Here is a 26,841-nt window from a genome sequence, read left to right on the forward strand (position 1 = left end):
CTACCCCCAGCGGGGTACCATCTTCGTGTTTGTTACGTTATATCCTTTATGAACTTACAAATTTGAAGTTACTATTGATAAATGCTTAAGTCAAATACTCTTCAGGTCTAAATGGATTATTTGACATGTGGTAAAAAAAGTTTTACTTTCTTTATAATTTAATTTGCTCAGATTTGTAATAAAATATAAAACTAATATTTTGTACATTAATTACTTAAATGCTCAATTTCGAAACACACTATTCAGAATCTATCACTGTAGACTAATAACAATATTACGTGCCTATCTTTATTTATTTTCTACACGTGCATATTATTCTTAGAATATTTCTGTCGCTTTTTTACTGGTAGAGCATATTCTAATTAGCGGTACCTCCTAATTCATGCGTAGGTCTCGCGTCTAACGTAAACATCGATCGAAATAAGTCGCTAGTACAAGACGTAATTCGTCGCTATTCTACAAATATTTTGATAGAGCCCATGCATTTGTGTAATTTCTATCATATATTCAAATCTTAACTAGGAATTTTTTTGAAACTATAAAAAAAAATACATTGCACTCTAATGCAAAATAACAAAAACATCAAAATTTGTTTCTTTCGTGGAATTGGAATTTTATATATATAGAAGAACGAATAAAATTCGAAGAAAGAAATTACACAAATAACTTTCAAATAAATCAACGTCACGTTTTTGAAAATTATTTCAATGAACAAACAGAATTTGCGTAAATCTATCAGTTACAGAGAAAACATGTAATAGATATGTGTAAATATTTATGGTAACAGCAATTTAATGATGTTTGTTGGAAAATACGAGGAAACCCACATTTTTCCGATAATAATAGTCACAATATCATTGCCCTGTTTATGTTTGTAATATAAAGCCCATTTGTGATATAGAGTGGAATACCAATGAGATTTAAAATTCATGTTCGTTTGATCTGTTCGATCATACCTACAATCGAATGCGTACTTCGTGATTGGCTGTTCGTTCGTTACCGATCCTTGATAGGTTCGCTCTGTCCACTGCCAGGGATTTTCTGAGTTTGTTTATCGCATTTTTATATTCGTTCAGACGTTTCTTCTTGCAGTCTGCGTTTAACTTTAGAAGAGAATTGACCAGTAAAACGAGCCGATCGCCACCATGCGTATATGTGAGTAAATTTATATATGTGTATTTGACAATACAGGTTATCGCGGATCTCGCCTCGGATTATACCGAGTATATACAATTTCTCTTCGGTAGTGAATGCAAATCCATTAATAATCATTTAAACCTTCCTCTCCAAGTAATTATTTTTCTTTTGTATCTTCAATTTTCATGATTTTTATATTCACATCAACGGATGTTATTACAACAAGCAAACGAGTTTATTGTGTTTCAGAAATACATACTTCAAAAAGATACATCGTTGTTATTTTCGAGATTTCTACAGCAGGACTGAAATGTTGTGTTTGAGTCTTAAAACCTGACCGATGATCTCTTCGACCTTTTGGCCTTAACATTATTACAGCGCAATGGCACTAACTATGATGTTTAGTCTTCTACTATATTTGTGTCTTTTATAGCATATTTCTTAATAATATTAAATATAGACGTATTGTTTCTTATAGATATTTTTGTTGTATGTATGTTAAACATTTCACTGCATGAAAGGTATATGTGGTGTGTTCGGCTACAGGTTTCCGAAAATTTAAGGGATTATTGACGTCGAACATCAAGAAAAAATTGCGCTTTCGGCTTTGTTTTTTAGTTATCGTCAATTAAAAATCGGTCAGTATATCCTTGCAAGTGAGCAAGCCTCCTTACGCGGAAGCAAGATGGTCAGCCTAAGCAACGGCGCGCTCAGTGATCCTCAATTCGAACGATACATGGGCTGCAGCTTAGTTCGTACACAATCGTGGAAGAGAAGAAATGGTGGATCGAACATTAAACCAGCTTACTCGTGGAAATCCATAAGAACATGTCGAAAACTACCATATCGTAATTGCAAGTGGAAAGGATTACCTTTTCCTCCTTCGAATCCTTTGCCTCTGCGAATGACCACGGCAAAATGACACACGCACCGCGATTGTCTTGGTGACGAGTAGGTACAAAAATGCAACAGATTGTAATAGACGTTTGACATTTTTTTGTAAACAAAGCATGCCTCTTCTCTCCAAATTCTACCGTATTGTGTCTTTATGTTTCTCCGGTAGTAAAAGTCGAAAGGATTTAAATCTGAAGACCAAGCAGACCAAGGCACAGGTCCTTTTCAACTTATCCATCTGTTTTCAAAGCAGCCGAACCAGACTGTTGCACTGCTTTGATAGAATAAGGTGGTGCAGCATCTTGCATGAACTATTTCTGAATGCGTGTGGATTTTCTCTTGCCCAGAAATGTTCGTTACGTATATTTGTCATTCCAAATTTATTAAATGTTCCCTCCCCGGTAATTAATATCCTCGCGGGAAAATTGGAAATGCGTTGGATTTTCCAACTAATATGTTTGTAAAAATTTGTCTTCTTCAATTTTCATAAATATGATGAAGTACTCTATGTCGCAGTTTCGCACACCACGCGTACTGAACACACTATACATCCAAGTAACACTGTAACTTGATATTTTCAGTTCTCTGAAACTTTCACGTTGACCGTCAGAATAACTCTGTTCTTCCAAAACTGGTTTACCCTTTTGCCCCAAAATGCCTATGACATGACTATGTAGCAATAGAGAAATCATTCCGAAAGAGATATTTGCAATACTCTTTGCCAATGCTTTAAACATCTTCGTATGACACGTAATTATCGAGGAATTGCAATGATATTTGAGAAGTTCTTTTTAAAAGCAAGGGTATGGTGATGAGGAAGCTGTGCACCAGATGTGTTTAAAGAAAACGGAGACCTATTTTGCACAATCTTCAAACCTTATATAGCAAGAGATTTATTATTAAGATTTACAATACAATCTATTTTGCCAGTTTCCAATAATAATTTGTTACTAAATTGTTTTAGTAATAAGAAGTTTCTGGTTGGTGGCTCTTGCCCTAATAACAATGTCAGAAGCAGAGAAAAATGTTGAAGCACTGCGCTCCGTTTTGGAGAGTGCAAATCAATTTAGTTCTCCATTTTTCCAGGTAAAATGGTGGGACTTAAAATTTATTATAAAAGCTGTTTATGAAATGTTTATTTATGTTGCAGATGATTGAAGATAAATAGACTATAGAGATGCAAATTGTTTTCAGACTGTTGCAAAACACAATCCTGGCAACCTTATAACATCCCCTCTAAGCGTAGGTGTTGTTCTTGCTATGGCTGCTTATGGAGCTCGTGGAAACACAAAAGCACAGTTCAGAAATGTACTTCATCTACCAACATCAGATAGTCTTGCTAAATCTGGTTATCAGTCACTTATTGATAATCTCGATGTAGGTATCCCTCACATCCCTTTGCCTTTATTATTTTAATGTATAGTATAAATTATAAATTTATTAATATAAAATAACAAATGTATTATTTTACGCTATAGAATATTTTTTTCATGTTTTAATGCAGAATGTGAAAGACAATAAATTGGCTGTTGCAAATAAAATCTTCGTAGCGGCAAGTTCAAATTTGAAACCAAGTTACAAAAATTTAACAGAAGTTTACTTCCGCTCTGCTTCTCAATTGGTAAACTTTGCTCAAAATAAAGAAGCTGCAAATATTATTAATAGTTGGGTCGAACAAAATACAAATAATCTCATTAAAGAGCTTATAAGTGCTGGTTTGTATATGTTTATTTTATTCATTACGATGTAAAAACAATACTATACTAAATTTTGATTGAATACATTTTAACTTCAATATGACGAATCATACTATGTAGTGTTATATTGTTATGAATGTTTTTTATAAACAGAAACGATAAATAGCATGACAAGATTAGTACTTGTCAATGCAATATATTTTAAAGGCCAATGGAAAGATAAGTTCGATCCTAAATCGACTAGCGACATGCCATTTCATATTAGTAAAAGTGAAGTAAAAAATGTTTCTACAATGTATGGACAAGGTAAATACAAATACGGAGAACTTCCAGATTTAAATGCTAAATTTGTTGTAATACCATACAAGGTAAGTTTAGAAGGAAAAGGCACTAATGTATAAAAAGAAGGCGCTGCCTTATAAAACTTTTCGAAATACGAAAAGAAGCGATTAAATTTTCTAGGGTGACGAATTGAGTATGATCATAATTCTTCCAAATGAAATTGATGGTTTGCCTGATGTTGAGAAAAAATTACAAAGTACAAATTTAACGAACATTCTAAGTCAAGGATATGAGGAAGAAGTGGAATTATGGTTACCAAAGTTCAAGGTGGAAAGTATGCTCAAACTCAATGATGTCTTAAAAGAGGTATATATATATAGTGTGTAATTCATTTACAGATAACTATTTTTTATATTTTAATCCCTATTCTATGTAGATGGGTTTGACTGATGCGTTTTCTAATGCTGATTTTTCTGAGATTGCTGATGGTGCAAATTTGTATATCAGTGATGTTATACAAAAGGCATACATTAAAGTGAATGAAGAAGGAAGTGAAGCTGCTGCTGCTACTGGTAAGCGAATAAACATTCTATGTTATGCAGTTTATATTTAAATTAAGTAGAATATCACTTTGTGCAAGTACTAGGTATGAAAATATTCAAAAGGTAATGTAATATGACAAGAAGTTTCTTATTATTTATTTCATACTATTCTTGCTTAGTGGCTACAGGATGACTCACAGTCGTCTGTTATATCACTACTTAGGCTAATTTTATATCTATCCATATTTTCTATGAGATAATGGTGTAATGTACTTAGGGAAAGAAAAAAAATGAAAATAAAAATCTTCGTTACAATCTTATCACTGATAGGATTGAAATTAATCAAAGGCATGATTAATTGCATATTAGTTAGCATGATTAACTTGTATGAAAGAGCATGCGTAATTGGTTACAGTGCTTGTACTTACATTATATAGTATTACAGTATATTATATCGTATTACAGTATTATGTACTTACATTATATATATGAATATTTGTACACTTCACAAAACCTTTGATCGTCTCTAATTTCGAGATAAAAACAAAAAAATTTTTAAATTGCGAATGCTTTGCCTTATCGAGTTTTATAATCTTACGGAGGTTGTTCATCTAATGGATTGCATTTACAAATATTTTAAAAATATCGTGGATGTGTGTGTGTATGTGTGTGTTCATATGTAATTTACGTTATAGGGACTTTCAGAAAATTATAGAGCAAATAGAAAGCAAGCTATTATTAGGTTAAAAGGGCAGGATATTCATCGGATTATCGTAGACTCAGCAACCTGTGTAATTTATACCTAACTATTTTGAGGTACGGAGTTAATATACGTAATGTTCCATTTGGTTCCTACAAATCAACATATCCTCTGTTGAAGAATTTAATTTGATATAGTTAATTTTGTAGGCAAAATATAGCAACTTCCTTAATAATTGTCATGTTTTACAATAAACTTTCAATATTAACACATTCATCATAGTTGTTCCAGGAAAAAGTGGCTTTCCATATTCCAAATATCAATATTTAGATAATATTCCGTCAGAGATATGAGACAGTGAGCTTTGGGTAGCTCTTAGTGCTTTCAAACATGTACGCATGTGTGACTTCCGGTAGCGAACGTGTATATGTTTACATCATATCGCTGTTTCTGCTCTATTCATACACTTACACATAACGTTCGGCATAACTCTGTTTCAGGTTTACTTATGATGGAGAAAATGGATCATACTACATGGGAGTTCAAAATTAATCGGCCATTCTTTTATTATATCATAAAAACTATGAAAGATGAAAAGGAAAATGATATTAATCTTCCATTATTCTGCGGTTCTGTAAACGAACCCGAAATCTAACAACAGTAGTGTCATAGTAATGCGATTATTAATTCGTGTGCTTCGTAGTTATAAGCATTCTAATAATACCTTGTCCCACAAGAAATGTGTTGCATTCGCTTTAAATTTGAATTATATTACATATATGCGGTCGACACCGGTACCGGCAGCCTTTTCCGGATATCTCGAAAACTGATACTGTGCGGTGGTTACATGTACAGGAAAAAGTTATTCAGAATCGTTTCTCCTATGATATATTAAGATATCCTAGAAATTGTAGAGATTCAGTTCGATCAGTACATTTGCTAAAACGGTATTAAAAACGCGTATATAAAATTTGTTTCAGGAATGGTGCTTATGTATTACTCGTATCCCAGTTGGACTCCAATGAAAATTGATCGGCCGTTCTATTATGCTATTTATAAAAGCCAAACAGAAAATCAAGACATCGTAATGCTATTCAGTGGACACGTTAAGAATCCTTAAAAACATTATTCCGTGGTTCTGTTAACGAACCCAAAGTCTAAGGACAGTAATGTCATAATCGCAATATCATTGTAATGTGATAATTAATTCGTATGCTTCGTAGTTATAAGCATTCTAATAATATCTTGTGTCGCAATAAATGTATTGTATTCGCTTCAAATTTGCATTTTACTCCTTCGTCAACAGTATATATATATATATATATACATAAAGATATTTATAGATAAAGATGGTATAAAGAGATATTGCATATACCTTTAATATCTTAAAACCGAGAAAGTGGGAGTTTATTAATATTTATATATTTTTACATGATCAAAAATATTTCCTGTAATAGGAAACTTTTTCTTTAGTATTGTTTTGTTCCTCTTTCCTTTTCTTTCGCTCGTACCTTTTAAATCATAGTTTCATTTTCGTTTAACTTTTATAGCGCCAGTTCTGTAAAATACAAATAAAGAAATATTCACAAGAAAAATATTATTTATGGGACCCTTGCAGACCATGTTGCGCTGATAAGTCAAAACCACCACCTTATCCGTCAAACCGCCGCCCACAACGATCACAGGAACCAATCTGTGGATTCAAACTTTTTCAGAAAATCCTAATCATGAGGAATGTTGTGATAAAAATAGAGTTTCTTTTCGCGGTATGGATATCAATTGTGGATATTACGAGAAAGCTTAAATTTTATGCCCAATATGTAGAATAAAATCATTAAGAAATGACATCATCTATTATATTGTATTAAATGTATTTAAATAATACATATACGTAATAAAATAATACATAGAAAGATCGAAAGTATTTCATGATATCTTTTATAATACTCTAAAATAATCAAGAAGTAAATTTCTTCCTTCTTTCTTACAAGACAAATTTTTGTACTCTATTTACCGTTACATTAATCCACTTGGAATTAATCCATATTACACATAATACACTTGTGTTTCAAGAATTTCACGTATAATCTTATCGATTATCTCATCTTCGATATATAGATGTAACTATTTTCTATGTAACAAGCAACACCCCGAAGATGCTATTTGGGATCATTTCCAACCAGACACTCAACAACTACAGTACCACAGTTTTTTAGGTAAAGCCATTTCTATCATATTTTTCTTTATTTCTCATCTATTTAAAACACTTTTTTGTAAATATATACGAATAGCGAATCAAATAAATTACAAAATAATTTTGTTAAATATTTAATGCGTATTATTCGATACGTAAAATAGTTTTAGTGTATAATATACTTGATCCTATATATTGCATACATGTACTCACATACCTACATACTTACGAAGTCTGCTTATTTAAATAAAATTTACTTGTAGATGTCTCTTATTCGTTATTTATAAAATCTATAGAATTCCAATTTACTTTTAGTAGTCTGACTATTACTAAAAAATAAATTCAATTTGTTACGTAATGACGAAAATATTTTATAAAGCATAATTATCTTAATATCATATATTATATCTATACATTTTTTATTTCACGTAGTTAAGCTGGAAAAAATATTTTATTTCCAACTCCAATGCTTTTTTCTATTACTACTTAAAGTTCGTCAAATTTCTCAGCGTTTATTTTATTACTCATGCGCAAGTGTCAATCGAACCTCACTTCAAGCATTAGCGCTTCAAACTGCAACTATGAATTAATCGACCTGTTGATCACTGCGTTTCATCTAATTTTGAGCAGTTTCTAGCGTAGTTCTTATTAGCGTACCCGTAGTGTAAGTGTTCATAGGTGACATGAATGGATTTGGGATAATTTAAAGGAAGTGTGAGCAGGTACAGGTATATTATGCAGGAAATGTGCTATTTGAGCAACGCTTACAATTTGGTAAACATACTTATTATGGATTACTTATGTTTTTCTTTTCATTGAACCAGATAAACTCTTTGACAGCACGTGTACATGAATCATATATATATATTCATAACATGTTTCGTGAAATAATAAATATGTAAAACTAACCTCCGTGATGGGAGACAGAAAGGAGATATCACTAGAGAGGTCACGATCACTTTTAAAATGTTTGAACTTCCTTTTAAAATGTTGTTATCAAACGATTATGTTGCCTTCTTACGTAACAAAAAAAGCTTACAAATCTGCAGTACTACTACTGATAAATGCGTAAGTCGAGTACTCTTTAAACTATATATAATCTCTCTTCGATAGTCAATGAAATCAATTAATCCTCGTTTAAACCTTCCTCTTCAAGTAATCATTTTTCTTATATACATTCAACCTTCGTCACTTTTACTTTCATATCAAAGAATGTTATTACAACAAGCGAAGGAGTCTAGTGTGTATCAGAAATACGTATTTCTAAACGACACTTTATTGTTATTTCCGAGATATCTACTGTGTGAATAATGTTGTCTTTAAGTCTCAAGACCCGATTGATTATCTCTTCGATCTATTGGCTGTAACATTTTTACGGTGCAATGATACTTCCAAGTAATAATGTTAATCTTTTACTAGTTTATGTCTTTTATAGTATATTTTTTAATGATATTAATTAAAAACTTACTGTTTTTTTATTGATATTTTTGTTGGGTGTATACTAGACATTTCACTGCGAAAAAGCTGTATACAGGTTGTTCGGCTGCAGGTTTCCAAAAATTTAGGAGGTGACTCCTGCAGCCGAAATAAGACGAAAATCGTGAATAAAAAAATTGTGTTTTCGGCTGAGTTCTTTAGTTATTGCTAATTAAAGTCGACCAAAATATCCCTGCACGCGAGCAAACCTCCTTACGCGGACGATAAGAGGTCAGCCTAAATATCCGTACAACTCGGAATTATTCAGCCATGATATTTGAGGAGTTCTTTTTGAAAGCAAGGGTATGGTAATGAGGAAACGTACAAGATGTGTTTGAAAAATGCGAAAATCAATTTCGCACAATCATCCAAATTTATAAAGCAAGAAATTTATTATTAAGATTTACAATACAATATGTACTGCTAGTTTTTAATAACAATTAGTTACCAAATTTTTTTAGCAATAAGTAGTATCTGGTTGGTGGGTCTTGTCCTAACAACAATGTCAGAAGCAGTGAAAAATGTTGAAGCTCTGCGCTCCGTTGTGGAAGGTGCAAATCAATTTAGTTCTTCATTTTTCCAGGTAAAATAGTGGAATTTAAAATTTATTCCAAATACTGATGAATAAATTATGCGACACTTATTGTTTTCAGACTGTGGTACAACACAATCCTGGCAACCTTGTAACGTCCCCTTTAAGTGCAAGTATCGTTCTTGCTATGACAGCTTTTGGAGCTCGTGGAAACACAGAAGCACAGTTCAGAAATGTACTTCATCTGCCAACTTCAGAGAGTCTTGCCACATCTGGTTATCAGTCACTTATTGATAATCTCAACGTAGGTATCTCCCACATCCCTTTGCTTTTATTATTTTAATGTATAGTATAAATTATAAATTTATTAATATAAAATAGCAAATGCATTATTTTATGCTATATAATATTTTCTTCATGTTTTCATGTAGAATGTGAAAGACAATAAATTGGCTGTTGCAAATAAAGTCTTCGTAGCTGCAAGTTTAAATTTGAAACCAAGTTACAAAAATTTAACTGAAGTTTATTTCCGCTCTTCTTCTCAATTAGTAAACTTTGCTGAAAGTCAGGAAGCTGCAAATATTATTAATAGTTGGGCTGAACAAAATACAAATAATCTCATTAAAGAGCTTGTAATTGCTGGTTTGTATATGTTTATTTTATTTGTTAAAGTATAAAGAAAATACTATACAAAATTTTGATTGAATGCATTCTAACTTCAATATTTCAAATTATGGTAAATAGTTTTCTGTTTTTGTCAATCTTTTCTGTTAACAGCAATGCTAAGTGATTTGACAAAGTTAGTACTTGTAAATGCAGTATATTTTAAAGGCCAATGGAAAGATAAGTTCGATCCTAAATCGACTAGCGACATGCCATTTCATACTAGTAAAGTTGAAGTAAAAAATGTTCCTACAATGTATAGACGAGGTAAATACAAATATGGAGATCTTGTAGATTTAAATGCTAAATTCGCTGTAATACCATACAAGGTAAGTTTAGAAGGAAAAAGCACTAATGTATAAAAAAAGCTGCTTCTTTGTAAAACTTTGTGAAGTACAAAAAGAAGCAAATAAGTGTTCCAGGGTGACGAATTGAGTATGATCATAATTCTTCCAAATGAAATTGATAGTTTGTCTGATGTTGAGAAAAAATTGCAAAATACAAGTTTAACGAACATTATAAGTCAAGGATATGTGCAAGATATGGAATTATGGTTACCAAAGTTCAAGGTGGAAAGTAACATAGATCTTAGGAATCTCTTAATAGAGGTATATGCATACATATATATAGTGTAACTCATGTAAAAATAACTATTTTTTATATTTTAATTCCTAATTTTGCGTAGATGGGTTTGAGTGATGCGTTTGCTGGTGCTGATTTTTCTGGGATTGCTGATGGTGAAGGTTTATGTATCAGTCATGTTATACAAAAGGCATACATTGAAGTGAATGAAGAAGGAAGTGAAGCTGTTGCTGTTACTCGTAAGTTACAGAATTAGTCTACATATTGTTCCACTTGGTTCTTACAAATCAACATATTTTCCATTTAAGAATTTTACCTAATACGTTTAATTTTGTAGACAAATGATATAGAGGAAAATATCAGTTAAGGGTTAGTCTGATATTTTACTTATTTCGATATACGAACCACTAGATATAGATATACTTTGTTTTGGAAATTATGATGTTATTATAACTCAGTTATAAAATTGAAATTTTCTCTTTATTATTCATTTTCCCATAATATTATCAACATCGTAGAAACGATTAAAAGTTCTGCAATTTTGTTTTCTAAACGTATTTTGCACCCTGAATTTTAATTTTTGTCGAATTAAAGCAATTGTGCTGTTGTTTAGTATAAGTGTTTGTTATTAACATTGTTTGCAAAGAATGTTTCATATAATTATTTAGGATGCTGCGGCATGTTGCATTTCAATGATTAGCGGCATGGTCTTGAATAACTTCTTGATATACATATAACTGCCAAGTGTCATTTTCAGAGATATTCGCAAAAAGCTCTCGGTACCACTGCAGTGACTGTTTACCGACCGGATAAAATGACACCTGACTCAAAGTTGATTCTTATCGTTCGTTTAAAGTTTATGTAGGATTAGTTTATCCAACCACCGCATGATGGCTGACAACTAATTCTAACGCATGCGCTGTGACATACGAACAGTTATAGATACTACTCACTGTAGTAATAGTGCGTAATAGTGCGTAGTAGTGCGTAATAGTGCTAGTGTGTAATAGTGCTACCGACAGTTTCCGTAAACATCTCGAAAAGTAGGGAGTCTGATAGTAACATGCAGAGGAAAAAGTTGCTAAAATATTGATTTCTACGATATATTCAAATGTCATCAAAATCCGGGATGGTGGCAGTTTCCTAAATAATTGTCATGTTTTACAATAAAATTTTCAATCTTAATTTAATGAACAAGTAACTTCCCACATTCCAAATATCAATATTTAGATAACTTTACTTCACAGATATGAATTCGTAGTGCCTTCAGCCATGTATGCATGTGTGACTTCCGGTAGTGAATATATCTGCTATATGCGCGTATATATCTGCTTCGCATTGCTGTTTCTGTTTCATTCATACACTTAAATATGACGTCCGACATAACTTTGTTCCAGGTCGCGTTGTAATCAAGAGAAAGGGTGGTTATATATATCTAAGGAAGTTCCTAATTAATCAGCCATTCTTTTATTATATCGTGAAAACTATGAATGATGATAAGGAAAATGATATTAACCTACCATTATTCTGTGGTTTTGTTAGAGAACCCAAAATCTAAGAACAGTAGTGCCATAATAGTAATATCATAGTAATGTAATAATTAATTCTTGTGCTCCGCAATTATAAGCTTTTCAACAATACCTTGTTTGACAATAAATGTGTTGCACTCACTTCCAATTTGGATTATTTTGTCCTTATGCTACAAATAATCATAACTTAAAGTTATATATATGTTTCGAAAAATAAATAAAAAAAATAAATTGTCAATATTCTCCTTTTTTTAAACAACAAGAGCAATTTACATAAAATTTGTTTCAGCAATATTCTTTATTCGTGTTAGTTTTCGTATTCCTCCCCCACTCCAATGATGAGGATCGGTCGACCATTTTTCTACGGCGTTTATAAAAACTAAACTGAAGATCAAGACATAGTAATGTTATTCAATGGACAAGTTAATTATCCTTAAAAATATATTATTTTGATATTTGTATTGGATGGAGATTATTTATGGGTATAATCCTGATAGGCGAAAGCCATTCAAAGTAGAAAAAGAAGAATTAAATAAATAGATAAAATAAATACTGGAATTACTGATACTTTGTTCGCCCTACGGCTTTCGGTGATTTTTGTATATATTGCAGAAATCAACATTTCCCACTGCAATGAATTCTGTTTACAATTGTGCATCCGCGACAGCATATGCCAGTATTGGTTACTGACCGCCTGATGGTGGCTAGATTAATTACCACCTAATCCAAACATATACCAAACCAAGAATTAGGTTTGGGTTAGACGTTATTTTATTCGGCTGACAACCAATATTAGTACATACGCTGCTACGGATTCACAATTATAGACTGAATTCAATGTACTGGTACCGGTTGCTTTTTGCGAATATATCGGAAACTAAAACCAATTGCCGGTTGTACTATATAGGAAAATATTGTTCAAAATTTGGTTTCTATAACATATTTCAAAATCATTGAAATCGGAAAGGACAGAACGTTTGTACAAGTTCGCCGCATTTTTATATGTATTAATTTTTCATAATTTGTATATGAATTTTTAAGCAACATATGGCAAATATATATTGCGTGTATAGTCACAGCCGACTCTATTACCAGCCGTGCTAAAAGTGCTAACCAAGGGCGAAAACGTGCTTAATTATCCGTCTTAATCGTCTCACGAATGATGTAGATTCCATCATCCGAGTCACCCCCTCATACGATAGATGTCGCAAATGTCTTGGAGAACACTTTGAATAACTTTCCTATGCATATAAACGCCGTTCACGCTTAGTATCCGAAACATTCGCAAGAAACTGTCGGTACCACTCCAATGAATTCTGCCTATACTTACGCGTCTGTGACAGCGTATGCATCAGTATATTTGTAATACCGACAATTTTTTGCAAATATCTTGGAAGCTAAGGTCGAACCTCGATTATATGTATAGCGAAAGTTATTCAGAATCTTACCTCTAATAACATATTCAAAACTCGTCGAAGTCGATGAGATGGATGAGCCATCAATAATTACCAAAGTTACCTTCATTGAGTATGTTACTTGACGTAAATATCGTAATTTACTAATCAGACGTAACATTCCATAACGATGAACAATACACTTAATGTAGTTAATGTTAATGTACTTAATGTTAATGTTAACACATTATTACTAAAAATATCATTTAGTATAAAGGTGTGGAAATAAAAAGTAACTACTTTTCGTAATTTTGTATTTCACATTAAATGTACCTGCTTTAACAGAAATTATGTTAAAATTACTCCGACATTTCTTATTAACATTGCTTTCCTTTTATATTGTTAACGCGTTGTCTCGCATGTATAATTTATTATTTTACAATTTTGTAATAGAGATGCAAGTAATAATCAGTTTTATGATTGAAATTCCAAGATTCAGAATCGACCGCCCATTTATCTTCAACATCGTTCTATGTTATAACAGAAAGTCAAAAATTCTTGAAAATCTATCATTATTTACAGGCCATGCCAATAAACCGAAAGTTTAACGCAAATTAACAATATAAAAGAATTTATTAATATTATGTAATTTTGTTGAATAAACTAATCAAGTTATAACAAGTAATGTATAATGTATATGATAAAAAGTAATAGAATCTTTAAACAATTTAGTTTATTTAATAACGTTCAATAGGAATGATTTTTATCCAATGACTAACATGACAACTTGAACATGTTGATGAAAGCATAACAGTAATAAGTGTTACTTTTTAAGAAAAAGAATATTTTTTGACTTAACAAAGCTTGACTTATTCATCTCATAAAAACAAGTATTGAATAACATAATTGCCTTATCATTAAAGCATCTTTTTTTGTTTTAGTTCTGCATCTTTTATAATTTTTAGAAAAAATATATATTGCACAAATTACGTAAATATGCAATGTATTTCATCTTCAAAAATATTATTCTTTTCTTATATTATTAACAAATTGATAAAGAAAATAATACTTTATTTTCTTTTTAGATGCTAATATAATAATAGTTAGGAATGTTTATGAACGTTTTGTTATTTAACTACTGTATAAAATGGAAGCAAAGTGGTGAATATATTACTTTATTTGTATAACTAAGCTATTACGCAATTTTCTGGTTTTGGGAATTTTATGGAATGTGCAGTTTCAGTAGATGCAGTACCAGTTGATGTAAGAGAACTTCGACGTGGTACAATCGTAGGCATACTAGTAGTAGTATCCAAAAATTCATCATCGTTATCGGAATCAGTGTCTTTGTCTTTATTGTCTTTCAATTTTCTTGGAATTAAATCGTGAATATATTTTTCAATCATCTGTCGATTCTCAATTGGAAGCGTATTAGGATTATTCAACACATATGGCAAGCTATCGTTCATTGTTTGTTGTTCTTTAGACATTGTTTCAATACACATACGCTGTAATTCAGCCAACGCCTCATCCATGAAACGCACGCTCTGTTTACGATCTGATATAACATTACTATTGAATTCAAGGGGTCTGCACATCTCGCTATTAGAATCCTTTTGCTTTAAATTTTCAGTATTGGATCTTGTAAAACCTATAGGAAAGTTTGGCTTTTGATTTGTTACGTTGCAAGAAGGACCATATGTTATTCGCTGTTCGTTTATTGGGTCTTCATATTTATTTAACATCCAGTCTTGAACATAGTTTTGATCATTTTTTGTTTGAATTTCTTTGGACATAGTTTTAGGTTGGCCTGTTGTGTATAGCTCATTATAAAAGGTTGAAGGTACATTTTGTGTGTTAATTTGATGTTTATGTGTATTTGGCTGAACTAGATGCCCAAGATATTGTTGTCCAGTTTGTCCTCCAGCATCTTTCCACCTTCCTGTATTCATTACAAGCTGAGCTAACTGTTGAATTGTAGGCTTGGGTACCATTTGTATGGATGTTTTTTCATGATTACTAGAAATAGTTCCTATTTTTGCTGGCGTAGACGTATCACAAGGTTCGTCAGGAATGTAAGTAGACTTAATATTGAAGTGCCGTAGACGGTCATAACTTTCACCTTGACCCGCTAATAAATCATCATCGATATCTCTTAATTTTTTTTTATTTATATTTGACATATTAGAACAACTTATAAATTGTTCAGCCATGCGGCATTCATTCTCTAAAAATGCTGCAGTTAATATCATTGCTGGTGTGGGTTCTCTTTGAGTAAATAATTTTCTACGTGAATGTAAAGTCTGGCTTATTGTTGCTTCAAGGCGAGCGTTTTCTATTTTCTCCTCTAGTTCTTTCTCCATGTCCAAAAAATTTTTAGTTTCAAATATCAACGTTTCTATATCCATAGTTTTCTCCACTTCCTTAGCTATACGTCTCTCCGCAGATGATTGAGTTCGTGTTTCCGTAGATGTAATTGTTTGTAAACCTAATCGTTGCTGAGCTTTCACAAAAGGAGATTGAGATACTGGTCCCAATTTTGACCATATAGTACCAGGTTTCTTCACTGGACTAGTTATAGGTGATACCACACCTGGTCTTGTTACTATGGTATTTTGATTAATCAATTCAATGTTCGAACTTGGTATTGTACAAGGTACACGACAAGGTTTTGGAGGAACTAGATCTAACTTTGGAGGTGCAGCACCAGGTCGTGGAGGAGGTACTAAGGATGTTATCGTAGGTTCTGGTGGTGGTGGAGGTATTTCGATATCTCCTTCTGAAGTTTGCTTCGTAAGTATAGAAGCATGAACAACTTTTAATAGATCGTCTAAACGATTTTCAAGCCTACTTTGACGGTTTCTATCTATGTCTAGAAACTTTGTCACCATATCGTTTTGTGCAGTAAGTATCTGAAATGATACAAAATTAATAAACAAATCATCTGATTATACGTGCTAATAAGATGAAACAGCGATTTGTACTTTACCTTATTAACGACTTCATTTTGAGAGTTAATTGCACTTAACACGAGTTGCTCCAATTTCTCAGCTTTCTTTTTCCTTAATGGTACATCCGGGATATTATCTGTATTGACGGTACTATCTTTTGATTTATTATCATTTTCGGATGGAGTTGGTGAATCTATCAGAAATTCTAGCAAACTATCATCATTATATGTTGCGTTATTTGTAATCACAGAAATCTCAGGATTTTGTACTTTTAATGAGTTTGTAGTTTGCGTAATTGTATTATAAGTTTTATTTAAATTGGGTGCTTTTTCATCACTCTTTGGTTGATAGAAAGCATCGTTTAAATTTTGAGATACATCTGGTGAATAATCTGGGGACAAAGATCCAATTCGTTTTGTATCTTCTACAACAGGTATATGAGCTGAATAATTGCCATATAGCTGTTTGCACATATTTGTTCTAGCCTGATCTAGCACAATTTTTCGTGGTTCCTGAGGCATTGCACGATTACTTGTATTTACTAAGTATTGCAATTGATTGTGTTGTTGAATTATATGTTCTACATTAGGATTTTGCATTGTCATTGAACTAAGTTGCATTGGTACATTTATAGATTGTGCTGTTAAACCTTGATTTAAATTTTGTAGATTTTGCTCAAGATTTAAGTTATTCACTAAAATGTTCTGCTTATTGCACATATGATTCTGTTGCAAATTATGCTGCATATTTTCTTGGATTATTTGATTTTGCACATTTTGTACCGTATTTTGGAAGGGTATTTCTCCATAATTATAACCTGGAACTAAATTTTGTTTATAATTTACATTTAATGATTCTTCTACTGGAAAAGTATTGCACTGTGTTGATTTAGCAGCTATCTGAGTTAACTGTTCACCAGTATTGATAGCTACATCCCTTGTTGGAGAAAAGACTCTATAAGGACGTGCTATTATAGTTTCATTTGATTCAGGAGAATCGGGATATTCATTTTCACCTATAAGGTAATTTATATGTTAAACTTCCTTTAATATATTTAAAATACCATCTAAATAAAAGAATATAATTCTTACGTCCTAATGTCCATGTAGGTGATAATGCTTCTGTACGATGGAGTGATGGTACAGGCTCCTGAAATTTATGTCTCACTTGCAAATTTTTACTTGTTTTTACTTCCTTTGGAGGAGACTTAACATTTATTGTTGCATCTAATGAAAAATAAAAAATTAAACTCTTTAATTATGGTATCCATTAAATAAATATTTATTATATACTTCGAACTATTAATTTTGATAACTAAAATAATAAATAAATTAGCAATTTATTTTCAATATGTCTTACCCACAGTATCTATGCCAATAACATTTTCTTCAATACGTTTATTTTTAAGAACTCTATCAATTGATTCATAATATTGCTCTACACCAGCGCGAGTACCAGCTCGTTTGGCTTCACGGTAACAAACCAAGACCTGTTTCATTCGTGATCGACATTGTTTACCTGAGACATTATATCCTTTCTTTTTTATATATCGTGCAACATTTTCCCAAACAAGTTGTGGCTTCGAAGCATAGTCAAGTTGCTTTTGCACTTGCCTATCCGACCACACCGATACCAAGAGCGAAGTGCTTTCAGGGGTCCATTTATATTTAATATTGTCTCCAGAATCACTCATTTCACGACGAATACCTTTTACTTTCTTCCCACCAAACGTATTAGAACTAATATAGGAACTAGGATACAATATACTCTCATAAAATGACGCAAAGAATTGCAATGTATATTAGTACATATCAACAGGTTGTAACCAAACAAAGCTCATCACGTAAAAGATGACGCCGAACTTCAGCAATGCACATAAACTGTGCACTCAGATCAACCGCTTCTAACCGACAACGATTTAAATTTTAAAGGCCTGTGCAACAGGTAGGGGGGAGAGATGCAATGAGTAGGGGTAGGAAGCACATCAGTGATAGGAAGTAGTAGGAGGTATTGAATACTATAGGCATGAATGATATACACATATTCTGTGTGAGTTCCAGTTTAGTTTATTCATTTCTTTCAATGTACAGAGATTATACATTCGATTTTGCTTTTTAGTATCGTATAACACACATAAGGTAATATTTTATGTAATTATTAAATTGCAGGTTTTTATGCAATTATGAGAAATTTAAAGATATAAGAATGCATAGAATGCATAGAATGCGCGTAACATACAACAATATATAAAATATCTAATGTAAGTGCATACAGTACTCGTCAGAGTATTTGTAGATAAAATAGATATATGCTTAAATCATACTCATTCAAATATGCTCATGGAAATGTGAATTTGCATAAATCTCCAAGTCAAGGTAATTATATATTAAACCTAATATATTCGTTATGATTCAATAAACGCGTATTTCTATAGCCACCTATTTTTATTCAGAACTTATAATACAGAAATTTGGATTATTATCTATTATTTTATCTATTGTTTTTGCGATTAAAACTCAATCTCTCTGTAAAAAAGGTAACTGAGAAATGCAAAGAAAGTTCCATAAAAGAGGAAGAAATAATGGGAAGAATGTTAAGAATAAACGGAACAAAATGGAATGCATGAATACTGCGGTATAGATACAATTAAGAGGTTAGGTAAAAAGTCTAGAAAAGATAATAGATGATAGAAAAGCGGAGAATCAGCTTATTAGTGACTATTTTAATGAAATGATCAGCTATGAGAAATTATTATTAAAATTCATATAATTAATTTGAATCTTTTAAAAGTATTCCCGCCATTGGATAGCAAGCTTCGTTTTCACGATGTAACCTTTCTATTGGTTGTCTCAAAAAAAAGTTAGTGGACACTATGTATGTTGTATATAATGACAATGAAAGTTGAATCAGAGTAGTAGAGTTCTTTCTGGCGGGAAAGGTTTGGGTATACGCTGAGACACTGGGGCGCTTTTGTATTTCAGAAAATACATTATTGGAACGGTTCAATTATGACAGAAGAATTTCTTACACTTTGATTCGTTAGAAAGCATTATATTTCGATGATGATTCCAGATTGTTTGTATTAAGATCGATAAGTGTTCATCAAAAAGATGATGTTTATAAAATTAGATATTGCACGGCTATTTGAATAAATACAGAATCTATACGTACATCTTAAGATCATAAACATTTCTGAAACCATGGAAAGTAATACGAATAATGGACGGAAAAGGAAATCTGCAGAATCAAAAGAATGTCGATCAAAACTTTCGAAAGCGAAAGAAAATGCTTCTCAATTTACAGAAGAGGTAAGTGGTCAGAGTTAATGTCATAGTAAGGAAAAGTTGAGGGCAATATTTTATTTTTTGAATGTTATTTATGCTCTTTTAGCACGTTAATATTAATATAAATAATATGTCATATATAATAATATATATAAAATAATAATATATATAAATCATACATACAACAGACCTATATCTTACCTGCATGTTTTTTATACCTATGTGTTGTCTTACAGTCTAAAACAGGTAAAATAAAAAGAATTCTAATACGAAATTTCATGTGTCACGATGCCTTGGAAGTAACATTAAATCCAAATGTAAATTTTATTATTGGTCGTAATGGAAGTGGAAAAAGTGCAATATTAACAGCTTTAACAGTTGGGCTTGGTGCTAGGGCAAATATTACTAGTCGTGGAGCATCTGTAAAAAGTATAAACATATTATACACAATAATATTTTTTATACTTTTCTTTTTTTATAACATGCTTCTTCTCTGCTTAGATTTTATAAAGAAGGGAAAAAATTCAGCTACTATTGAAGTAAGTTTATTTAATAATGGGTCTATGGCATATAAACCTGATATTTATGGTGATTCAATAACAGTTTTCCGAAGTATTGGAACTACATCATCTTATAAGATAAAGAATTGGAGAGGTTATTAAAATCATTACATTTATATTTATGTTTATATAAGATAGTATTATTTATGAAAGCATTATGTATAATTAATTTAAATCTTATTCGCATTTAAATTTATTTAAAATAAAACTTCTGTGAATTGTTATTTATAGGTGAAGTGGTCTCGACAAAACAAAATGAATTGGCTAATATATTACGGGCAATGAATATTCAAATAGATAATCCTATTTCTATATTAAATCAAGATATATCTAGAACATTTCTAGTATCATCCAGACCAGAAGAAAAGTATGAACTATTTATGAAAGCAACATTACTAAATGTAATTGGTAACAATTATAAAGAAGCTGAATTGACATGTGAACAAGAATATGAAAAGTTGAAACAGTATAATAAAGTATGTTTTCATTATGTTTTTGAGATATAAATCATTTCATGTATATAATGAAAATGTTGTATAGATTTTAGCAGATGCTAGAAAAGAGATAGAAGAACTTAAAAAAAGCATAGAAAGAGCAGAAGGAATTGATAAATTTCGCGATGAAGTAGTTGATCTTGAGAAGGAATTAGTTTGGGCAGTTGTAAGTATTATATTTAATATACAAAAATTTTATAAAGTAACATTATTTCTTAATAAATGGACATAAAGTATGTATTTTGTTACATAGGCTATAGCAGAAGAAAGAAAATTAGTAAAATTTGAGCATGTTCTAAAAAAATGTGAAGATAATTTTAAACAGCTTCAGGATACAGGATCATCTGCAAAATCAAAAGATGAAGAAATAAATAAAAAAATTCAGTATGAATTATTTATATATATAATATATATGTATATTTACTATTATATATGTATATTTACTATTATATATATATATCTACTATTATATATATATATTTACTAGTTAGTTATGATTACTTTATTCATCTGAAATATTTCTGTAATTTTTAATAGCATGAACAAATTTTATTTATTAAAATTTCAAAGTAACATTCATTTCTCTAATGACATAATATTGATTACAATATTTCTTATCATTTTCGTACTAATTATATTATAATGCAATAGAGTAGACTTCCATTTCCGGTCTGATTGGTTTTCCATAATAGATAACACAGTGATATGTAATATATACTATTATATTATCTTTTATTCGCAGGGAATTGGAAGAAGAAATTGAGTCTGCAGAAAAGGAAGTTAATAATGATTCTGAAACATATAATAAAGCGAGACAAGAATATAGCATAAAAAAAAATGAGCATTCAACTAAAATACGTGAATGGCGTTCTGTCCAAAGTAAAGTTAAAAGATTGGAAGATGATATTAGTGCACTTCGCAAAGAAATACATAGATTAGAAAGGTTTGATATGATTTTTTTGTATTTGTACAATACCAGTTTTATATGACATTATTACATATACACTTTTATTTCTTTTATTTCTAGTGCTGATAATGCAGAACAAAGTGAAAGAAATCAAATAAAACAACAATTAGCTAATTTGGAACAAAAATTAGATGAGACCGAAGCATTATTACGAACTAAGCAAACTTATCAAATGCATTTAGAAACTGATAAGGTGCGTCTTTTGAAAGAAATTCAAACTTCAAGAATTGAAATCAATAATTGTCAAAAACGTATAGGTAAATATTATATTATTTGTAGAATAATTGCTTTCACTCACTATATATATTTAACTTATATTGCATTATAGAGTATAAGATTGAATAATAGCTTCATTTTGTTTCAGAAAAAATTAGGTTGGATATAAATGCAAGGAAAAAATATTCTGATAATACATTAACTGTTTTTGGGCGAAATATACCACGTCTTCTAAGAAGAATCGAAGAAGAATATAGTAACGGACATTTTAAGGAAAAACCACGAGGTCCACTTGGTAAGATAATGATGAAAGTGAATCGTTGTGTTCGATTTATTATATGTTTTTGTTTATATTTAGGGGCATACATAAAAATGAAAGATTCAGCATGGGCTCCTGCTGTTGAACATTTTTTAGGAGCAAGTACTTTTAGTACGTTTTGTGTAGATAACAGTCGTGATGCCAAAGTATTAAATACAATTATGAAAGAAATTTATTTGAATGAAAGAACTCCACAAATTATATGTAGTAAATTTTATAATACTGTAAGAAAATTAATTCATAGTGTATACCGCAATATACTGTATAGTACATCATGTAAACTTATATACATATATACGTTTCTAGGTTCATGATGTCCATGCACATTGTACCAGATCTTCACATTATTCCAATCTTTTGGATGCAATGGATATATCAGATCCGGTGGTTGCTAATTGTTTAATTGACCAGCGTGAAGTTGAATGTATTCTATTAATTCCATCTAGCAAAGAAGCAGCTGAAATTATGTCTAAGGCTTCCAAAGTTCCACAAAACTGTAAAAGAGCGTTTACACAACGGGGTGATACATTTTACCCAGATCCACAGTACAGAAGTTATGGTGGACCACGCAATTTGAAAGCTAGATTTCTTCAGGTTTCTATTACAGATACTATTAAGTATGAAATTTCTTCCGTTTATTGTTATGTCCGTTTATTTTTATTTTAAATATCATAAAATTCCTTTTTATGATTAGTGCATTGGAAGAAGAGGTTCATATCATAGATAATGAGAAAGATAGTGCCATAGCATTGTATAAAACAATTTCTGAAAAAGAAAAACGTATAAGCACTGAGTTAGGCGGCGTTAGAACAGAAGTAACAAAGCTTCATGCCATTCGAAATCAATATAAAGCATCAATTAATGATCTAAAGGATAAAATCGAAGCTTATGAAACTATATCTGTGACTGTCTTTGTAAGTTATATTTAAATATAAATATTATTTAGCCAAGAGTATTTGAATGTTATGAAAATTTTTATTTTATTTTACACAGAAAAACGAATTGAGTGAGTTAGAAAAGAAATTACATCAAGAAAAATTTGAAGAATCAAATTTAAATGCTAGCATTCTCCAACTTCAAAAAGCAGTTGAATCTTTAGAGGAAGAAGTTAAGCATCACAGAGAATTAAGGCAAAATCTAAATTCAAAAATTAATCCTTTAAAGGTACATAAAAATTATAAGATTTATTTTTATTCTTTTCATATTAATACATATAATTTTGTATGTAGGAAAATATAAAAGAATTACAAGACGAAAAGGAAGCATTGCATGCACAAGCTCGTCATGCTACAAAGAAGCTGCAGGTAGCACATCAAGCCTTACAGCAGGCAACAGTAGAATTTGAACAACAGCGAAGGTGTACAGAAAAAGCAGTGACGGATGCTACAAATCGATGTGATAGAATAGACACGATAAGGTTAGTAAAATGAATACGAACATTTAAAGACATATGACATTAAACAAAACTCAATATTTTTCAGATCGATTAACGAGCTTGAAAGATTATCCAAGGATGTAAAACATAAAATTCTTGAAATAGAACGAATGTTTGGTACTATCGAAGAATTACGTAAAGAATTAAAAGAAAAGGAAGCAAAATGTGGGAAAGATATACATTTGATCTCTAAAATTGAAAAAAGTTACCAAGTACGTTATTCCGCGATATATCTTCCGTGTCGTAAATCTAGTCAGAATTTATAAACTTGCACATTTTTTACGACGTTATTTCCCAAGAAACTCTGACTGTTGTATAGCAGCATTAACCTCATTAAATCATCGAACACGGTGCTTTTACCGTACAATTTTTTTGTAGCTAATAGTATCTCTTTACCAGAATTTAAGTTCTTTCGATTTCGAGTCATTGTTTCCAGCATGCTCTGTTAGAGTCGAAACGTTTCCTTAGTTTAGTGCCTACTACGTTTAATGTTACAAACTAATACTAATATCTGAGAGTGACCATACACATTATGAAGTTTTATACATAAAGTTATTTAACTGTTTATTGATATATTTATTTATATTTATATATTTTTTATAGGCCCATATAAAACGATTGGAATTTCGAAAGAAGTTGTTTACTGACATGAAACAAACATACGGTAAAAAAATTCAGAATTCATTTTCAAATATCCTTGCTTTACGAAATAAAAACGTACGTATAGTGATTTTTTTTAGTTAAAAAAGAAGGAACAAATAATGTTATATTTTTAATTCAATTATTCTCGCTAGGGTACTGTAAATATTGACCACGCACGAAAAATACTTGAACTTGAAGTACACTCGTCAAACGATAGTAACAAATCAATTAACGATGCAAGATCATTGTCAGGCGGTGAAAGATCATATTCCACTGTTGCTTTCATTCTAGCACTTTGGGAATGTACCGGTTTACCTTTTTATTTCCTTGATGAATTTGATGTCTTTATGGTATATAGAATTTTGTGGATATTATAATTCCTTAATCTGTACATAATTCTCAATATTACAATCATTAATCATTGTTTTAACCAGGATAAGGTAAATCGCCGAATTATAATGGATATTCTTTTGGATCATACTAAAATGCATCCACAGAGTCAATTCACATTTCTGACACCTTTAGACACATCTAATGTCCTTGCAGAAGATTATGTAACTATACATAAGTAAGTTTTTTCAAAATCTGTAACTAATATAATTTAAATTTAAAATAAACGTATACTCCTGGGATATATACGAATAAAGAAAACTTTTGTATATTATATTTTAATTTTCAGGCTAGCTCCACCAGAAAGAGGGTCATAAGAGTAAAAAGTACAATACAAGATAAATATTTTTTCTTAATATATTTTTTCACCATTTTTGAGTTCTATATGAGATTCATTAATATAATTTATAGTCGTTAAAAGACAAAATACCTAATAATTAGATTAAGGGAAAGTAAAAGTGTGATTTATACGTATTAAAGTTAAATGTTATTAGAGTTAAGAGAGTATACTATGAAAACTTTCAGTCAATTAACAGAAAAATAACATACATTATTTTTGTCTTAATTTAAGGACGTTTTATCAAATAAGTGCACGCAGCTACGTAGATTGTGCAAGATATATTTTTGTACGTAAAAATAATATATCTGTAATTATAGTTTTGTTAAATAAAATTCATTTATAAAGCAGATTGCGTCTCATTTCATAAAATACGAATTAATCTGTTTTTTCTTATATCACATTTTTACTAAAATAAAAGCTAAGACACTTTGTTATCTTAATTATTCGATAATATCACGAAATCGTGTAATTTGTGTACACTTTCTCTATGAGCGATCAATCGAATATCATCTCAAGATCAATTATAAATGTGGTCAATGAAATCATAAAGGTGGTCACGAAAGGGAGTACATACATATGTCGGATCGTAAGTGGATCAAGGTTTGCACCATTGCATGAATCTGGTTTGCCTGAAGTTCCCGATTAACGCAATGGCTCACATTACGTGCATTACACACGAACGATGCGTATGAGGCGTGGTTGTATTGTGTAATCAGCAACATTGGCACTGGCAGAGAAAGTGTCGGAGACCGATGTCTGTCCGTGAATTTTTAATGAAAGCCAGCCGCCTTAATGAACGATAGCGATTGAAAATACGAGCACGAGATTTTTTTTATTAATCACATACCTTTCCAATGCTATCCTATCTTCTGTAATACTTTGGCATGACGCAATCGAACTCTACGAACTCTATCTTTTACGAACTTTAATACGTTCGTGTCCTTTTATATTTCCAATATGCATTTATGTTTATTTTACAAGCGCGACAAGCAAATAAATTTGCAAGTTTGCGATATCCTCGCTCAAATTTCCTCGGTGTCGTAAATTAAAAATAAGTTTAAACAAAGAGCTATGAAACGAGCGTATTATTTTTAAAAGACTAAGCCGAACATTTTTTTGGGGCACATGGAATTTCTATTTTTTAACATTTCTATCAAAAAGGAATTTTAGCCAACCATCGAATATATTCGAATCGAATAATAATTATATACCAACGATAATCAAATGCATTTAACAAAATTAGCAAACATGATTTTCTATCCTTTCCGTTGTGCAGGACCACCAAGAAATATCCACTATACAACGTACGTATATATTTACCTTTTTGCACACCTAAACGATGCACAAAAGAGAAACAAACGCCAAATTCAAAGACAAACTTAAAAATATGTTCAAAGATATGGGTAGTAAAGTAAAAAGGTAACAGAGTACAGTACGTTTCGTATACTTGCTAAAAAAAAACCGTATTTATTCGACAAACATAATTCCTAAACAATAGATCGGATTCAGTGGATGAAAGCATGAGCGGGGGCGGCGTATGCGAGAGGAGCAGCGGCGTATTTGGCAACGGGAGCGGCGTAGGCGACTGGAGCGGGGGCGGCGTATGCGACTGGAGCGGCGG

At 31.2% G+C, this 26,841-nt stretch overlaps 6 protein-coding genes and 1 long non-coding RNA gene across 9 annotated transcripts in view; 4 read left to right on the forward strand and 3 right to left on the reverse strand.

The window, feature by feature from the left end:
• The window catches only part of LOC100749284 (antichymotrypsin-2), a 30,587-nt gene extending 24,059 nt beyond the window's left edge, over positions 1–6,528 (forward strand). The window contains exon 9 of one of the 2 annotated variants that reach the window (XM_024366253.2): positions 6,258–6,528. In XM_024366253.2, coding sequence (XP_024222021.2) covers positions 6,258–6,372 — 115 coding nt within the window. In that variant the 3' untranslated portion in view covers positions 6,373–6,528. Of the gene's footprint in view, positions 1–6,232 lie in introns of both variants that reach the window. The other variant, XM_033319700.1, reaches the window with a different exon arrangement.
• On the forward strand, positions 996–6,012 carry LOC100741216 (antichymotrypsin-2). Of its 2 annotated transcripts, none has more exons than XM_033319695.1 (8): positions 996–1,155; positions 2,996–3,117; positions 3,226–3,408; positions 3,536–3,746; positions 3,882–4,096; positions 4,191–4,376; positions 4,447–4,582; positions 5,753–6,004. In XM_033319695.1, the coding sequence occupies exons 1-8, from the start codon at positions 1,146–1,148 to the stop codon at positions 5,905–5,907; spliced, it is 1,218 nt and encodes a 405-aa protein (XP_033175586.1). In that variant the 5' UTR covers positions 996–1,145; the 3' UTR covers positions 5,908–6,004. The 2 variants fall into 2 exon arrangements, with proteins under 2 accessions (XP_033175586.1, XP_033175585.1); XM_033319694.1 differs by lacking the exon at positions 996–1,155 and adding an exon at positions 1,620–1,919 and having other exon boundaries at positions 5,753–6,012.
• Positions 6,529–7,308: 780 nt separating the features above from the next.
• LOC105680473 (antichymotrypsin-2) lies at positions 7,309–12,372 on the forward strand (the record flags this gene model as incomplete). The annotated part of the gene is made up of 8 exons (XM_033319656.1): positions 7,309–7,468; positions 9,384–9,505; positions 9,576–9,758; positions 9,886–10,096; positions 10,232–10,446; positions 10,540–10,725; positions 10,803–10,938; positions 12,097–12,372. Coding segments are annotated over 8 exons (1,374 nt in total), but the record flags the coding sequence as incomplete, so codon positions are not given.
• Positions 12,373–13,919: 1,547 nt separating this feature from the next.
• On the reverse strand, positions 13,920–18,572 carry LOC100743619. Its single transcript, XM_003487879.4, has 4 exons — positions 17,933–18,572; positions 17,665–17,799; positions 16,612–17,588; positions 13,920–16,534 (listed from the first exon to the last, which is right to left on the reverse strand). The coding sequence occupies exons 1-4, from the start codon at positions 18,264–18,266 to the stop codon at positions 14,810–14,812; spliced, it is 3,171 nt and encodes a 1,056-aa protein (XP_003487927.1). The 5' UTR covers positions 18,267–18,572; the 3' UTR covers positions 13,920–14,809.
• An 882-nt stretch (positions 18,573–19,454) lies between these two features.
• On the forward strand, positions 19,455–25,384 carry LOC100742544 (structural maintenance of chromosomes protein 6). The gene is made up of 19 exons (XM_003487870.4): positions 19,455–19,881; positions 20,094–20,286; positions 20,359–20,511; positions 20,649–20,893; positions 20,958–21,077; positions 21,165–21,295; positions 21,654–21,854; positions 21,939–22,135; positions 22,243–22,389; positions 22,453–22,637; positions 22,720–23,030; positions 23,108–23,327; positions 23,407–23,577; positions 23,643–23,830; positions 23,895–24,060; positions 24,452–24,565; positions 24,643–24,840; positions 24,925–25,058; positions 25,170–25,384. The coding sequence occupies exons 1-19, from the start codon at positions 19,774–19,776 to the stop codon at positions 25,195–25,197; spliced, it is 3,210 nt and encodes a 1,069-aa protein (XP_003487918.1). The 5' UTR covers positions 19,455–19,773; the 3' UTR covers positions 25,198–25,384.
• On the reverse strand, positions 24,922–26,397 carry LOC112212516. The gene is made up of 2 exons (XR_002946342.2): positions 25,795–26,397; positions 24,922–25,081 (listed from the first exon to the last, which is right to left on the reverse strand). It is a non-coding gene; the product is annotated as an uncharacterized LOC112212516 (long non-coding RNA).
• Positions 26,398–26,574: 177 nt separating this feature from the next.
• LOC100742660 (cuticle protein 21-like) overlaps positions 26,575–26,841 on the reverse strand; it is a 3,329-nt gene continuing 3,062 nt past the window's right edge. The window contains exon 3 of the mRNA XM_024366167.2: positions 26,575–26,839. Coding sequence (XP_024221935.1) covers positions 26,726–26,839 — 114 coding nt within the window. The 3' untranslated portion in view covers positions 26,575–26,725. The remainder of the gene's footprint in view (positions 26,840–26,841) is intronic.

Source organism: Bombus impatiens, unplaced genomic scaffold (assembly GCF_000188095.3).
Source record: "Bombus impatiens unplaced genomic scaffold, BIMP_2.2 scf_0203, whole genome shotgun sequence".
Classification (NCBI taxonomy): Eukaryota; Metazoa; Arthropoda; class Insecta; order Hymenoptera; family Apidae; genus Bombus; species Bombus impatiens.